Raw genomic sequence first — 15,899 nt, 5'->3', positions numbered from 1 at the left:
TTATCTCGGTCGTGAAGATCTTTTTTGTATAGTTCTTCTGTGTATTCTTGCTACCTCTTCTATTCTGCTTCTGTTAGGTCCATAATCATGTCTGTCCTTTATTGTGCCCATCTTTGCATGAAATGTTCCCTTGGTATCTGTAATTTTCCTGAAGCGATCTCTAGTCTTTCCCATTGTATTGTTTTCCTCTATTTCTTTGCATTGATCGCTGAGGAAGGCTTTCTTATCTTTCCTTGCTATTCTTTGAAACTTTGCCTTCAGAATATATCATTATATATCGGGATATATCTTTCCTCTTCTTCTTTGCCTTTTGCATCTTTTCTTTTCTCAGCTTTTTGTAAGGCCTCCTCAGACAACCATTTTACCTTTTTACATTTCTTTTTCTTGGGGATGATCTTGATCACTGCTTCCTGTACAAGGTCACAAACCTCCATCCATAGTTCTTCAGACACTGTGTCTATCAGATCTAATCCCTTGAATCTATTTGTTACTTCCACTGTATAATCGTAAAGGATTTGTTTTAGGTCATAAGCAAATGGTCTATTTTAGCTTAGATGATTAAAGAAATTGTCCACAGAGATGTCTTTAAGCTGAGATTTGAATGACAGGAAGCAGTTATATTAATATCTTTTATAACAGAACACTGTGCATTAAGAAAAGTTAGTCTAAAGCAAGAATGAAGCCTTACTTTATTTGTTCAAGAAACCAAATAGCGTCTGCTGTCTGAATCGGGGGCAGAGTGATACACTGTGCTCTTCCAGAGCTACACAGGCAACTCAGGTGAAGAGTTTGGATTTAAACGTAAATGTTATGGGAAACTGTGGGAGAGTTTAAAGCAGAGAGTGATGTGGTCTGGTATACATTCTGATGCCATTCTGACTGCTTTAAGGAAAATGGATTGTATGTGTGCAAGAGTAATGGCAGAGAGGCTTGTTAGGAGGTTATTACATTAATCTAGAGCTCTGTCATCTAATTCTGTAGCCACTAATCACATATGACTTTAATTTAAATAAATTCAGTTCCTCAGTTGCACCAGCCACGTTTCAAGCGTTTAATAGCCATATCTAGTGGCAGTATAGATTACAGAACATTTTTATCATCAGAGAAAATTCTGTTGAGCAGCACAAGTCTAGAGAGAGATAATTTTAGGCTTGGAGTGATAAGAAGCTGTAAAGTTGGAATAGAGAGGATATATTTGGAAAATGTTTTGGAGTTAACTTGTGATGTAGTGAATCAGGAATAACTCCAAGGTGTTTAGCTAGTGCTGCTAGATAGCTATAAGGCCACTAGAGAAGGAGCAGTGTGGTTGGAGGAATGTGACTCAAGGCTTGTGTTTGCCGTGTTACATCTGGGATGTTTATTATCTGTATGGCTAAATGAAGATATGAGAGTTCATATCCAGGAGAAAAACCCATAACTAGATAGATAGACTTGGCTCTGTATTGGGCAGCCATAGCAAAATACCAAGACTGGGTAGCTTAAACAACATTTATTTCTCCCACTTATTCTTCCTGCTGGAAGCAGGAAGTCCTGTATCAAAGTATTGGCAGATTTGGTTTCACCCAAGGCCTCTCTCCTAGACTTGTAGAGAGCTGCCTCTCTCTGTGTCCTCTCATGGCCCTTTGTCTTGGAATCTTTCCTCTTCTTATGAAGACACTAGTCCTATTAGATAAAGCCCCACCCTTAAAACCTCATTTAATCTTCAATTCAGTTCAGTTCAGTCGCTCAGCCATGTCTGACTCTTTGCAACCCCATGAATTGCAGCATGCCAGGCCTCCCTGTCCATCACCATCTCCCAAAGTTCACTCAAACTCACATCCATCGAGTCGGTGATGGCATCCAGCCGTCTCATCCTCTGTCGTCTCCTTCTCCTCCTGCCCCCAATCCCTCCCAGCATCAGAGTCTTTTCTAATGAGTCAGCTCTTCACATGAGGTGGCCAGAGTACTGGAGTTTCAGCTTTAGCATCATTCCTTCCAAAGAACACCCAGGACTGATCTCCTTTAGGATGGACTGGTTGGATCTCCTTCCAGTCCAAGGGACTCTCAAGAGTCTTCTCCAACACCACACTTCAAAAGCATCAATTCTTCGGCGGTCAGCTTTCTTTACAGTCCAACTCTCACATCCATACATGACCACTGGAAAAACCATAGGCTTGACTAGACGGACCTTTGTCAGCAAAGTAATGTCTCTGCTTTTGAATATGCTATCTAGGTTGGTCATAACTTTCCTTCCAAGGAGTAAGCGTCTTTTAATCTCATGGCTGCAGTCACCATCTGCAGTGATTTCAGAGCCCCCCAAAATAAAGTCTGACACTGTTTCTACTGTTTCCCCATCTATTTCCCTTGAAGTGATGGGACCAGATGCCATGATCTTCATTTTCTGAATGTTGAGCTTTAAGCCAACTTTTTCACTCTCGTCTTTTACTTTCATCAAGAAGCTTTTTAGTTCCTCTTTACTTTCTGCCATAAGGGTGGTGTCATCTGCATATCTGAGGTTATTGATATTTCTCCCGCCAATCTTGATTCCAGCTTGTGCTTCTTCCAGCCCAGCGTTTCTCATGATATACTCTGCATATAAGTTAAATAAGCAGGGTGACAATATACAGCCTTGATGTACACCTTTTCCTATTTGGAACCAATCTGTGGTTCCATGTCCAGTTCTAACTGTTGTTTCCTGACCTGCATACAGAGTTCTCAAGAGGCAGGTCAGGTGGTCTGGTATTCCCATCTCTTTCAGAATTTTCCACAGTTTATTGTGATCCACACAGTGAAAGGCTTTGGCATAGCCAATAAAGCAGAAATAGATGTTTTTCTGGAATTCTGTTGCTTTTTCAATGACCCAGCGGATGTTGGCAATTTGATCTCTGGTTCCTCTGCCTTTTCTAAAACCAGCTTGAACATCTGGAAGTTCACGGTTCATCTGAAGCCTGGCTTGGAGAATTTTGAGCATTACTTTACTAGCATGTGAGATGAGTGCAATTGTGCAGTAGTTTGAGCATTCTTTAATCTTAGTTACCTCTTTAGAGTCCGCTTCTCTAAATTGTTGCATTGTGGGGCTAGGACTTCAGCTTAAGATTTTGGGACACAATTTGGGATACAGTTCAGTCCGTCACATCGGTGTTATCTAAAGCTGTCAGAGCTAAGGAAACATGTGTAGTGGGGAGCGAATAGTCTAAGATGAGGCTAAGGTACAGCAGCATGTGCAGGTCCAAGGGAAGTGAAGCCAGCAGAGGCACTGGAAGGAAGCAGCCACTGAGGCAAGGGGTGAAGGGAGAATGTGGGGCTCTGGAACAGATGAAAGTGCTTCAGGATAGAGGTGTTTTTGCTTGGACAGAGTGCTCCTGAAGTTCAGGGGCAAGTAGGAATGGACATTGAGGAACAGAAAGATGGCCAAAGTGCCTGGGGTATAGTGAATGAGTGGTAAGTGATGTAATTGAGGAAGTGATAAGGGGTCTTGAAGATGGATAAAGGTGTTAGTTTTAACCTAAAAGAAATGGGCAGTCATGGAAGACTTTTAAGCAATAGAATGCAAGACTCATCAAAATTTGCATTATGAAGATAATTTTAAAAATTCAATCAGACAAGAGCATTAAAAAAAGGTTTGTGTTATTAAAAAGATCACTGGCTATTGTGTAGAGAACTGCCTAGAGGAGGAAGCAACATCATAGTTATTGATGGAGGGTTAAGGGGGTGGTACAGGAGGAGGTTTGAGTCTGGATAGTTGTGCCCTTTATTGGGGTGGGTGATCCTGGATGACAGTGTTGGCGGGGGTGGGCAGGGGTTATGAATTCAACTTTAGACCTATGTTGTTTGAGATGTTAAGAGATATTTCTATTTACAGTAACATGCCACTGATGCTAGGAACTTTTTGGCAAGTGGACCTGGAAAGAATTTGAATGCTTGTATATTTATCTCAGCTTAATTAATTGAAGCGATTTTGAAATAGATAGCTTCTAAACCTAGAGAGTCAAACTTGTTTAGGAAGCTCTTAAACACCAAAAAGTAGTATATTGACAGGTATTTTCATATCTGCTGTTTTTAGTTGTTGCCAGTAGAGAGAATAAGGGAATTTTTAAAATACTCATGATTAAGAAAAGAATAGGTACAAGTTATGTTGATTAGGTATAAACTTGTTCATTTACTCGAACTAATGGTTATCACATCACTTTAAGTACCTTGAATATTAGATATTTGACTGTTTAGAAATTGATTAAATGGTAATAATAATTTATCACATAATAGCCACAGATTACATTTTTTTCTGTGCTAATCGTTCAGACAGGAAATATTTGTTTTCAGTCTTTACCTACATTGGAGATTCTTAAAAAGTAGTAGTTGAGATAAGAAATTTAGGTAATATTTATCAAGTACTTACATGTAAAACACTGTGTCATCAAATCCTTTATTGTCTTCTATAGAAATGAAACATGAAAAGTTTGAAGTATGGTACTGGCACAAAGACAGAAATATAGATCAATGGAACAAAATAGAAAGCCCAGAGATAAATCTACACACATATGGACACCTTATCTTTGACAAAGGAGGCAAGAATATACAATGGAGTAAAGACAATCTCTTTAACAAGTGGTCTGGGAAAACTGGTCAACCACTTGTAAAAGAATGAAACTAGATCACTTTCTAACACCGCACACGAAATAAACTCAAAATGGATTAAAGATCTAAATGTAAGACCAGAAACTATAAAACTCCTAGAGGAGAATATAGGCAAAACACTCTCCGACATAAATCACAGCAGGATCCTCTATGACCCACCTCCCAGAATACTGGAAATAAAAGCAAAAATAAACAAATGGGATCTAATTAAAATTAAAAGCTTCTGCACAACAAAGGAAACTATAAGCAAGGTGAAAAGACAGCCTTCTGAATGGGAGAAAATAATCGCAAATGAAGCAACTGACAAACAACTAATCTCAAAAATATATAAGCAACTCCTGCAGCTCAATTCCAGAAAAATAAACGACCCAATCAAAAAATGGGCCAAAGAACTAAATAGACATTTCTCCAAAGAAATACGGATGGCTAACAAACACATGAAAAGATGCTCAACATCACTCATTATTAGAGAAATGCAAATCAAAACCACAATGAGGTACCACTTCACACCAGTCAGAATGGTCTGCGATCCAAAAATCTGCAAGCAATAAATGCTGGAGAGGGTGTGGAGAAAAAGGGAACCCTCCTACACTGTTGGTGGGAATGCAAACTAGTACAGCCACTTTGGAGAACAGTGTGGAGATTCCTTAAAAAATTGCAAATAGAACTCCCTTATGACCCAGCAATCCCACTGCTGGGCATACACACCGAGGAAACCAGAATGGAAAGAGACACATGTACCCCAATGTTCATCGCAGCACTGTTTATAATAGCCAGGACATGGAAACAACCTAGATGTCCATCAGCAGATGAATGGATAAGAAAGCTGTGGTACATATACACAATGGAGTATTACTCAGCCGTTAAAAAGAATACATTTGCATCAGTTCTGATGAGATGGATGAAACTGGAGCCGATTATACAGAGTGAAGTAAGCCAGAAAGAAAAACACCAATACAGTATACTAACACATATATATGGAATTTAGAAAGATGGCAATGATGACCTTGTATGCAAGACAGCAAAAAAGACACAGATGTGTATAACAGACTTTTGGACTCAGAGGGAGAGGGAGAGGGTGGGATGATTTGGGAGAATGGCATTGTAACATGTATACTATCATGTAAGAATCGAATCGCCAGTCTATGTCCGACGCAGGATACAGCATGCTTGGGGCTGGTGCATGGTGATGACCCAGAGAGATGTTATGGGGAGGGAGGTGGGAGGGAGGTTCATGTTGGGGAACGCATGTACACCCGTGGTGGATTCATGTCAATGTATGGCAAAACCAATACAGTATTGTAAAGTAAAATAAAGTAAAAATAAAAATTAAAAAAAAAAAAAAGCAGAGACATTACTTTGCCGACTAGGGTCCGTCTAGTCAAGGCTATGGTTTTTCCAGTGGTCATGTATGGATATGAGAGTTGGACTGTAAAGAAAGCTGAGTGCTGAAGAATTGATGAGTTTGAACTGTGGTGTTGGGAAAAAAAAAAAAAAAACACCTTGAAACTATATCCCCTGGTGTTGTATTTAGATTGACTCTGAAAGAAAATGGGGAATACTAATGGTGATCATATGTGCTTTAAAAACATGTAATATCTCGGGCTTTCTTGGGTTTCATGGAAAGTGGGTTGAATCTCTTAAATGAGAAAATTTCCACTTGGATTCATGATTCCATTGTATTATGATCTGAAAATAATCAAACTGAAGAAAAGCATTTCCAAATTTAGCAGCAATTGTAATAAACGTAAAATTTGTAAAGGGCAAAAAAAAAAGATATCCCAATTAAGTTAGCACAATTTATAGCAAGTCTTTTGTGATATTGGTTGTGTTGTATGTGTTGCGTTATAGTACCATGGTATAGTAATAATATTTTTAATATAGATTAAGACTCCAGAGAAGAATGGCTCTTTGATATAAAGTAAGAGAGCTGCAGTTATCTCTTTCATTTGAATCATTATCTTTTTTCGTTTTTACAGGGCTATTCCCTGATGTGGGTGGAGGTTATTTCTTGCCACGACTTCAAGGAAAACTTGGGTACTTCCTTGCATTAACAGGATTCAGACTGAAAGGAAGAGATGTGTACACAGCAGGAATTGCTACACACTTTGTAGATTTTGAAAAGGTAATTACTTGGATGGCTGCACTTTGTGTTGTTGGAATAACTCATATTGCGTGAGGAGGTCGTATAAGTGTTTGGGATAACAGGCTTTTGGCAAACATGGGTCTGAATCCTGCATCTGCCCTTAAAGCTGTGTGACCTTGGAGAAGGTGCTTAAGCTCTTCAATTCCCAGTTTTCTCATATGCAAAGTGGAGATAATTATATCTAGATCCAGGCTGTTTTGCCTACCTCTAGTGAGTATCTTTTAATGAATAATTATAGTCTGTGTAAAAAAAAAAAAAGTAATATTTTAAGAAAGTCTAATATATAAAAACCTGAATTTATAAAAGAAAAAGGCTGAATGCTGAAGAATTGATGCTTTTGAACTGTGGTACTGGAGAAGACTTTTGAGAGTCCCTTAGATAGCAAGGAGAGCAAACAAGTCAGTCCTAAAGGAAATCAACCCTGAATATTCATTGGAAGGACTGATGCTAAAGATGAAGCTCCAATACTTTGGCCACCTGATATGAAGAGCCAGCTCATTGGAAAAGATCCTGATGGTAGGAAAGATTGAAGGCAGGAGGAAAAGGGGGTGACAGAGGAAGAGATGGTTGGATGGCATCACCATTCAATGGACATGAGTTTGAACCAATTCTGAGAGATAGTGAAGAACAGTGAAGTCTGGTGAGCTGCAGTCCATGGGGTCTCAAAGAGTTGGACACGACTTAGCGACGGAACGATAACAGTGGCTTTTGTAAAAATATTTTTGAAAGGTTCTGTTGTTAGTTTCCCCAGTGCATTTAAAAGTTTGTAAAATATGATCTTAAAAACTCTTCTAAAAGGGTATTTGTTGTAAGGAACCCATATTCCTTATCTTGGTCTTACAATTTTTTTTAAGCCACATGGTCAGTTTTCTTAGCACAGGATAGCATAGTGGCAAAGGATGTGCAGATGGACAGTCTGGTTTTAAATCCTAGCTTGAATTTAGCCTCTTTAGCTCCAGTTTTCCCATCTCCAAAGTGAGGACAGCAGTTTAACCATAGCAGTTGAAACTCATTGTGTTACATGTAACAGAAACCACAGTTCAAGTTGGTTTTGGCTCAGAATTCTCAGCAAGAGATTTGAGATTTATTCAACTAGTTAGCTCAGTCTGATCCAACTGGCTTGCATAATGCCTGAACCACGTGGGTGGGTAGAATGTATTGTCTAATGTGCCCCAACTCCAGGAACTGTGAGAAGTCAGTTTCCCAGACATTTCTGATCTTGAGGGCAGGATGTTAGGCGATAGGGGAGGGAATGTTATTAAAATGTATGAAAGTATACAAAGCTGAAGGTTGCCCCTGTAATGCTGGCATGAGGGCCTTTCATCACATTTGCCTGAATTTTCAGATCTTTATTGGCATCTTCGGTCACTTTGAGTAGGTGGCTTCTTCCCCGAGCTATGGGAGCAAACAGGGGCACTCTGTTATTTATTCTGGAGGGACACTCTTGATTATAGTGGAATTTGGTTAAGGCTGGTGGGGAGAACTGATCCACAACCCTTCCTTTTTTTGTCAGTCTGCCCAGTAATATCTGCAGTGCGTAGGCTACCATTTACAGGGCCTGAAGCAGATAATAGAAATGAGTAATATACATTGAGAATGGAGCTAGAGGCAAAAGAGATAAAAAAAACCACCTGTATCGTCTGACAGAATAAAGTATAAGTCTACAAACAGAATACAAAGAAAGGATTCAATGGACTGAGAGGAGGAAGAGGTTACTTATAAAAAAGGACTGAAAATTTGCTCTTAGAGGTTGCAGTTCAACTTGAATCTTAAGAGGTCAACTGGGCCTTAAGTCAGGAGAAGGTTTTCTGGATAGAGGAAGCTTTAATGAGCAAGCCCATAGGGTAGGAAAGCATTAGCTTTGTTTTAGAAACAGTAACAAGTCCATTTGGCTGAGCTTAGGAATAGGTATGTGAGGGATATAGGTGGAGAGCTGTTGGAAGATAGAGGGAACAAAAAGTACCCACCAAACTGGGACAGTATCTTGAGACCAAAAAAATGAGGCAGGTGTCTCCATATAATCACTGGATCAGTTTATTATAGGGTAACATCCTCTCAGGGTGGGATCAGGCGGACCGTGATCTGGCAGCATTCACAGCTGAGGAGCCACTGGGGCGGTTTTATAGTTGATCTTTGGGTATGGAGGTGTGTGCTTGGAAACAGGACATGCATTCCTAGATCAGGATTTATGAATGGTTAATTCATTTCTGGGCTTCCCTGGTGGCTCAGATGGTAAAGAATCTGCTTGCCATGCAGGAGACACAGGTCCTATCCTTGGTTGGAAAGATCCCTTGGAGAAGGAAATGGCTACCCACTCTAGTATTCTTGCCTGGGGAATTCCATGGTGGGCTTCCCAGGTGGTGCTACTGGTAAAGAACCTGCCTGCCATTGAAGGGGATGTGCAATGTGGGTTCGATCCCTGGGTTGGGAAGATCCCTTGGAGGGCATGGCAACCCACTCCAGTATTCTTGCCTGGAGAATTCCATGGACAGAGGAGCCTGGCGGGCTACAGTCCGTGGGGTCGCAAAGAGTCAGACATGACTGGAGCAACTTGGCACACACACATGAATTCCATGGCATCTCTTGGGCACTGGGAATATGTTAGCGAGAGTCTTCATCATCGTCTGGGGACTTAACAGAGCATGGAGACCACCTGGCCTCAATGATTATTAAGGGAGGTCTGTTAACTACAGAGTGCTTGATAGAGAAGGGGTTACTGTACAGCACAGTCCTGGCAGGGTCAGTGGAAGAGCAGAAGAACCTGTGTGGGCGTAAGATGGCATCAGTTATGTTAACAGCTGTTCAAGAGTTAAATGTGGCTATATTATAGAGCTGCACATTGACTACAGTAACTGTGAGTCACAAGTGGCAGTTTTTAATTAAAATTGATTGAAGTAAAATTTATAGTTCAGATCTTTGGTTTGCAGTAGCAGTGCTCAATAACCAGAAGGAAACAAAGATGAATGTCTCTATTTCTCCTCTTCATTTTTTTTTTTTTCATATTTATCCATTCCTTGCAAGGCAGCATTTGCTTTGTGGGAACGTGTGTGCCTGCAACTTCAGTGAAAATTGCCTTCATTGACTCAGCTGAAAAGCGAGTGTCATAATTTTAAGACAAGGATTTTTATTAAAGAATAAGATTTCTTTAAAAAAAAATTGTGTTTCTATGGGTTTTTAAATGTTTTCCTTTTTTCCCACCTGTAGTTGGGCATGTTAGAAGAAGATTTGTTAGCCCTGAAATCTCCTTCAAAAGAAAATGTTGCAGATGTCTTAGAAGCTTACCATGCAAAGGTAATCTTATCAGTATTCTAACCTCAGATTTTAATTCATGGGAAAGGGGAAGTGACTGAAAAATTAGAAGTTGATGAATATTATAGTTTGTGAATATAAATAAACCCACTGGTATTTATTTACTTTAAAACCTGATGGGAGTGTCAGTGTTTCACAATTGTTAGGATGGGCATCTGAGAAGATGACTTCTTTACCTGCAACTACATGGCTTGTTTTCTCGTTGCTGGTGAATTTCAGGGCATAGCCTTGTGACTGGCCCTTGCAAGGGCCTGTTACAACACACTGTGACTTTTCTATAATGTAAGTTCAATGTAGATGCTACTTGTGGAGCTGCTAAAGTGAAAGTTTGGTATCTGTCTGGATATAATAATGAAGTACATTGCAGTGTTTTCTTTTAATTTCTTATGTAGTCTACCTTAAGTTTTCTTTTGAGCGCTGAGAATCTATAAACATGCGACATGACTAATAGTTAAAAATGATATCAATAGATTGAATATATGCTCTCTCCTGAACCCCACTAAAATTATCATAAAGGAATAGAAAAGGCAGGAATCCACAAAGAGAAGTAGAACAGAAGAGGAGACAGTGGCAGGTATGAGATGTCACTATTTTGGAAGCTTGAAAGTGGAAGGATGAGGCAGCTACTTATCCTTCAATGAGGGAGGCCAGTAAGCAAGCCAATTCTTGCTGTAGACTCTTTGTAGGTACCAGGGCCTCTGACAGGGCCTCACTGGCTAAGGGCAGGGTAGATGAGGTGTTCTACTGAAAAGATGCAGAACATATTAAATGGGAAGAATGCTGGCCTCTCTTCCTGGTTGGCTCCTAGAATTCTTACATACCATCTATCTTAGTTTGGGCAGCCATAACAAAATTGCTATAGACCTGTGGCTTAAACAACAGAAGTTTCTCCCGGTTTTGGAGGTTGGCAAGTCCACAGTCAAGGTGCCAGCTGATTAGGTTCCTGGTGAGGGCCCTTTTCCTGTTCTGTATCCTCACACAGCAGAGAGAGAAAGTGATCTCTGTTAGGGCTCTGTGTATGAAGGCACTAATCCCATCCTGAGGGCTCCATCCTCTTGACTTAGATACCTCCCATAGGCCTCACCCCCCACATACCATCACACTGGGGTTAGGGTTTCAATGTGAGTTCTGTGGGGACACAAGCATTTAGTCCATAGCACCATCCCACTCCCAAGCAATTCATTAGAAGGAAAAGAAAACGTGTAGCTATTGACATTTGAGGACCCCTCTAATGAAAGAAACATTCGGGCCTTTGTGTGATCATCTCATAATGTATAGATAATTGACACTTCTATCATTGCAATTAACATTACAAAGCTTCTAAATTTTAGTACCTCACGCAGAAAAACAAGGATTGTCAGGCATTAAAAAACAGAGATTGGCCAGAAAAGGTACTCAAAGGGAGTAGACAGTGCAAGGAGAAGGAAATGAAGCAATTATAGATTTGGCTGTGTTTTTTTTTTTTTTTAATCTTCAGATAAGAGAAAAATATTTTATCTGTGAAATAAGAACAGTTGTTACTAAGAGAAATAGTTAAAGAATAAAAGAGATATTTAAAATATGACAGTGAAAGGGAGAAGAAAAACCTACAATCGATTAGACTAAACTTGGTGGATGAGGAAAACTCTAAGGGGATAATATGATGAAAAATGAAGAGAAAAGAGGATTATTCAAGGAGGCCCAACATCGTAACTGTCAGGAATGTGTAATAGAGGACAGGAAATATTTAGAGAAATCGTTCCCCCTCACCCCAAAATCACCCAGAACTGAAAACCATGAGTAGAGAGTCATGGGCCGTGAACACTTAGTGCTGTGACTATGCATGCGAGCATGTGAGCATTTCATCGGAGTTTGTCAAAGCATTTGACAGTCCCTTATGTTGTCAAGTTGGATAAATGTGGGATGGATTATAGTATGTGGAGGCTGAAGGGCCTTACCATAGAGTTCTGATAAGTCTGTAGCTGTTGGTCTGTAAGTAAAGTCATCTTGGCCTTATTCAGTGGTTTTTTTCCCAGTTATTTGGATAAGAATGTTGTTGGCATTTTGATCAGATTGATTTGAAACTAAGAAAAAAAAAGTGCTTCCAGTTCAGAGTAATATGTTTAATAGTAAAACTATGAAATTTGATCGGTATGTGGGGAAGCATTCCGTGTGTTTCCTTTATTCTCTCATTACTGCCGTGTTCACAAGACGCCTGACGCCACATGTGTTTGCTTTCCACGTATTAGGTGGTTCTGTACACCAGCGGGGTGTCTTATGACTCATTGCAGTGCTAACACCACCTACCTGAGATTACCATTAGATCACACCACTCACGGGCCCGGTCCCACAAGATGGGCCGCCCTTCAGACTCCAGTTACAAGTCTCAGGTTGTCACCTGTACTTCTCACTGACTGGCAGTAAACTGGGGTTCTTTCCTCGGCTTTGATAATCTGCTAGAATGACTCATAGAACTCAGGGACACACATAACATTTATTGGTTTATTATAAAGCACATAATGAAGGATATGAGTGCACAGCTCAATGGACAAATACACTGGGTGAGCTCCGGAAGGGCCCTAGGCCCAGAAGCCCTGTCTCCATGAAGCTGGGGTGAGCCACTCTCCCTGCGTGTTTATCACCTGGGAAGCCTTCCAAACTCCGTCCTTTGGAGTTTTTTCGGATGCTTCACTACGTAGGGACAGTTGATTAAATCATTGCCCACTGGTGATCAAACTCAATTTCCAGCCTCTTTCCCTTCGTTAGAGGTGGACAAGGGGGAGGTGTGGGAGAGTGTGGACAGTGAGGGATGAGACTCAAAGTTCCCTTGGTTGGTTCCCCTGGCACCTGGGGGCTTTCCTCAGGAGCATAAACAAAGGTATGATTGAAAAGGGCTTGTGAATGACAGAAGACACCCATTTCACCTTCATTTCAGGAACTGAGGACAAAAGACCACTTCTTATAACAGAAGATGCTCCACTTAGGGATTTCCATGGGTTTTCGGAACTGTGAGCCTGGAATAAATGGCCAGATATATGGGTGAAGACCAGATACATGTTTTTTATTTTAAATCACAGTGTCACAATAGAGTTAATTGAATTTCAGTCCAGGGTACTAAATTCATAAGTACAGGATGGGAGAAATGTAGCCTACAGTGGCACCAGTTTAAAGAAAGTCTTAACTGTTCAGTGGAAACCAGTAGCATAAGAAGACTGCCCCGAAGCTAAGCCAGAGTTGCTGCAGGAAGGGGGACCCCTTCCAGGGCCTGAGAGGGGGCTCTTGTCTAACACTCAGAAATGAATTTCTGAGGAGACACACGTGCTGACAAAGTAAGAGATTTTACTGGCAAGGGGTGCCCGGACAGAGAGCGGTAGGGTAAAGGAGCCCAGAGTGGCCCTGCCTCACGGCTCACAGTCTTGGGTTTATGGTATGGGGCTAGTTTCTGGGCTGTCTTTGGCCAGTCTCTCTGATTCAAGTCCTTGCTGGTGGGGTACACATTGCTCAGCCAAGGTGGATGCCAGTGAGAAGGATTCTGGGAGACGGTAGCACACGTGGCACCTCCTTTTGATCTTTTCTGAACTCTTCTGGTTGGTAGTAACTTACTAGTTCTGTGTTCCTTACTAGGACCTCCTGTCCTAAAACATCTCACACACTTGGTTACGGTGGTGCCTAGCCAGGGTGGGTGGTTCCTGTCAGTGTGCTTCCCCTAACAGTAAGTCCTGTTATATAAAGCATTGTTTCCAAAACAAGCAGGGGCTGTGCAGAGCTTTGTTGTACTGTGCTGTGATTCAGCCACACCTGCAGCTAAGGTACTGTGCCACCCTTGGAGAATAAACTGGGACTTGTACACAGGCAGCTCTGGATTGTAAGGGGACTCAAAACTGCACTGTGCAAGAACTAGCACTATAAACAGGAGAGGGTGGATTTTTGGTCCAGATTTTTTTTTAATCCTAATTATAGTTTTTCATGCACTCATGAGTTCCTTTCTGAGGTAGTGTTTTTCCCCCTGGAGGTCAATGCTGTGGGGACATCAGAGATGTGGTAGGAATTTCTGTATCAGAAATTGGGGCAGGATGACTTCTCAGGTCCCTTGCAACCCTTAAATTCACTGACACACTTTGATGATGATATCATCATGTATACTGCCTACAAATAAAAATACAAGAACTTTTTTTTAGCTGTTGATACTTTTATCAAGTGTTAGTCTGGAATAATACATAGTCTGACTTTTGAACATACAGTGGTAGTTATTTATGAGACTGGATGTAATTTTGACTGAAAGTTATAATTTCCCTCAAAATATATCATTAAAATGGTGAAAATTTTAAAGATTTTACAAAGATTTGTATTACTTCAAATTAATTCAAGGTTTTCTTTTCAAACAGTCAAAGATTGATCAAGACAAGCCTTTTATACTTGAGGAACACATGGACAAAATAAACAGGTACCTAAAGAGAGATCTCAATCGTGTCTGTTCCTTTGGAAAGACTATATTAAACTGAATTTACTGACAATGTAATTGTGCTGTTTGACAGTGCACCGAATTCTGAGATCAGGTAACATAGTGTTTTTATTTTCACTTACCTTTGAAAGTGGCTTCGTGCCCACTCTTTCAGGGGTAAATAAACTCATTAAATTTAAGTAATCCATCATGTTGTTTCATTTGATCACAAAACATCTTTCTTTTTCTTTAATGGGAAGAGAGGCTAGAAAATAACAATGAACTTATCTGTTATCTTCGTGAAGTCATCTTTTCTGAAGGGCTTATCAAGCTGATCAGCAAAAAGTTTTGTGCAGTGTTTGCGAGACCGACAGACTGACTGAAACGTAAGAGGAGGGAAAAGCCACTGGAATATAAGGCAACTATCTTTATACTTTAGAAGCATCAGTTTTTTCATAGTTCAGACATCATTTATGTATATATAATAGACTAGAAAGCAGAAGAGAAAATTTAGGCTATATTCATATTAGTGAAGGTAGGTTGCAAACACATACCCAGAGAAGCAGTATTTTATTTCATCATCCTGTAGTATAGGTTGGAAATTTTTTCATTTTTGAAATAAGGTTTAAGGGAAATCTATGTTTAGATTCGTTGCTATCATGGAAATAAGAAATCGCTTGCATGTTGTTGAAGTCATATGTTTCCTTTTTTTTAATAGTTGGTTCTCAGCTAATACTGTGGAACAGATTGTTGACAATTTACAGCAAGACGGTTCATCTTTTGCCCTGGATCAGCTGAAGGTAACACACAGACTGTCTCTGCCTGGAGTGTGGTGAACTCGTGACAGAGCAGTCTCTGGGGGTGTCAGAGCTCTGTGCTGGGGATGTGGCCCACTGCACAGCTTTTTTTCTGAGCTCCATTGAGCATCAGAGAGTAGTTCCACAGAGCCTTTACCTAAACTCAGATGCCCTGTTGCCGGGGTCCAGCCCTGGTGGATCCAGGGTAATTCGAAGGTGGGGACAGAGTCGGCATCCTGGAAAAAACTTATTTAATTACAGATATAGAGGGAGATTAGAAACAGATAGTGTAGTAGAAAAAGAGGCTGAATTCAGCTAGGAAAACGGGGAGCGAGAAAGAAACGACACGGGGGAATCAGTCTTTCCAGAAACTGAGCCGATTTCTTTATTTTTCAGGTTTGTTTATATACCTTTTTGTTGTACATAGGGATGAATACAGAGTCACGCAGGGGTCAGCAGACCTGACCCTTGTCACAATCAGGTGCTTCATATAAAATTATACAAAGGTCTTATGAGTTTCATCATTTTTTAGCCATGAGGTCTGCTGACATTTTATGGCCCTTTCTGATACCAGTCAGTTAACCAGAAAACTAATTTTTCCAGGGGTGATTTT

At 40.5% G+C, this 15,899-nt stretch overlaps 1 protein-coding gene across 1 annotated transcript in view; it reads left to right on the top strand.

Moving 5' to 3' along the window:
* Positions 1 to 15,899, top strand: part of HIBCH (3-hydroxyisobutyryl-CoA hydrolase) — a 112,316-nt gene that overhangs the window by 80,510 nt on the left and 15,907 nt on the right. The window contains exons 8-11 of the mRNA XM_005675847.3: positions 6,594 to 6,739; positions 9,965 to 10,051; positions 14,434 to 14,492; positions 15,208 to 15,289. Coding sequence (XP_005675904.1) covers positions 6,594 to 6,739; positions 9,965 to 10,051; positions 14,434 to 14,492; positions 15,208 to 15,289 — 374 coding nt within the window. The remainder of the gene's footprint in view (positions 1 to 6,593; positions 6,740 to 9,964; positions 10,052 to 14,433; positions 14,493 to 15,207; positions 15,290 to 15,899) is intronic.

The sequence above is a fragment of the Capra hircus genome, chromosome 2 (genome assembly GCF_001704415.2).
Source record: "Capra hircus breed San Clemente chromosome 2, ASM170441v1, whole genome shotgun sequence".
Classification (NCBI taxonomy): Eukaryota; Metazoa; Chordata; class Mammalia; order Artiodactyla; family Bovidae; genus Capra; species Capra hircus.
This window is presented reverse-complemented; position numbering and strand designations above follow the sequence as displayed.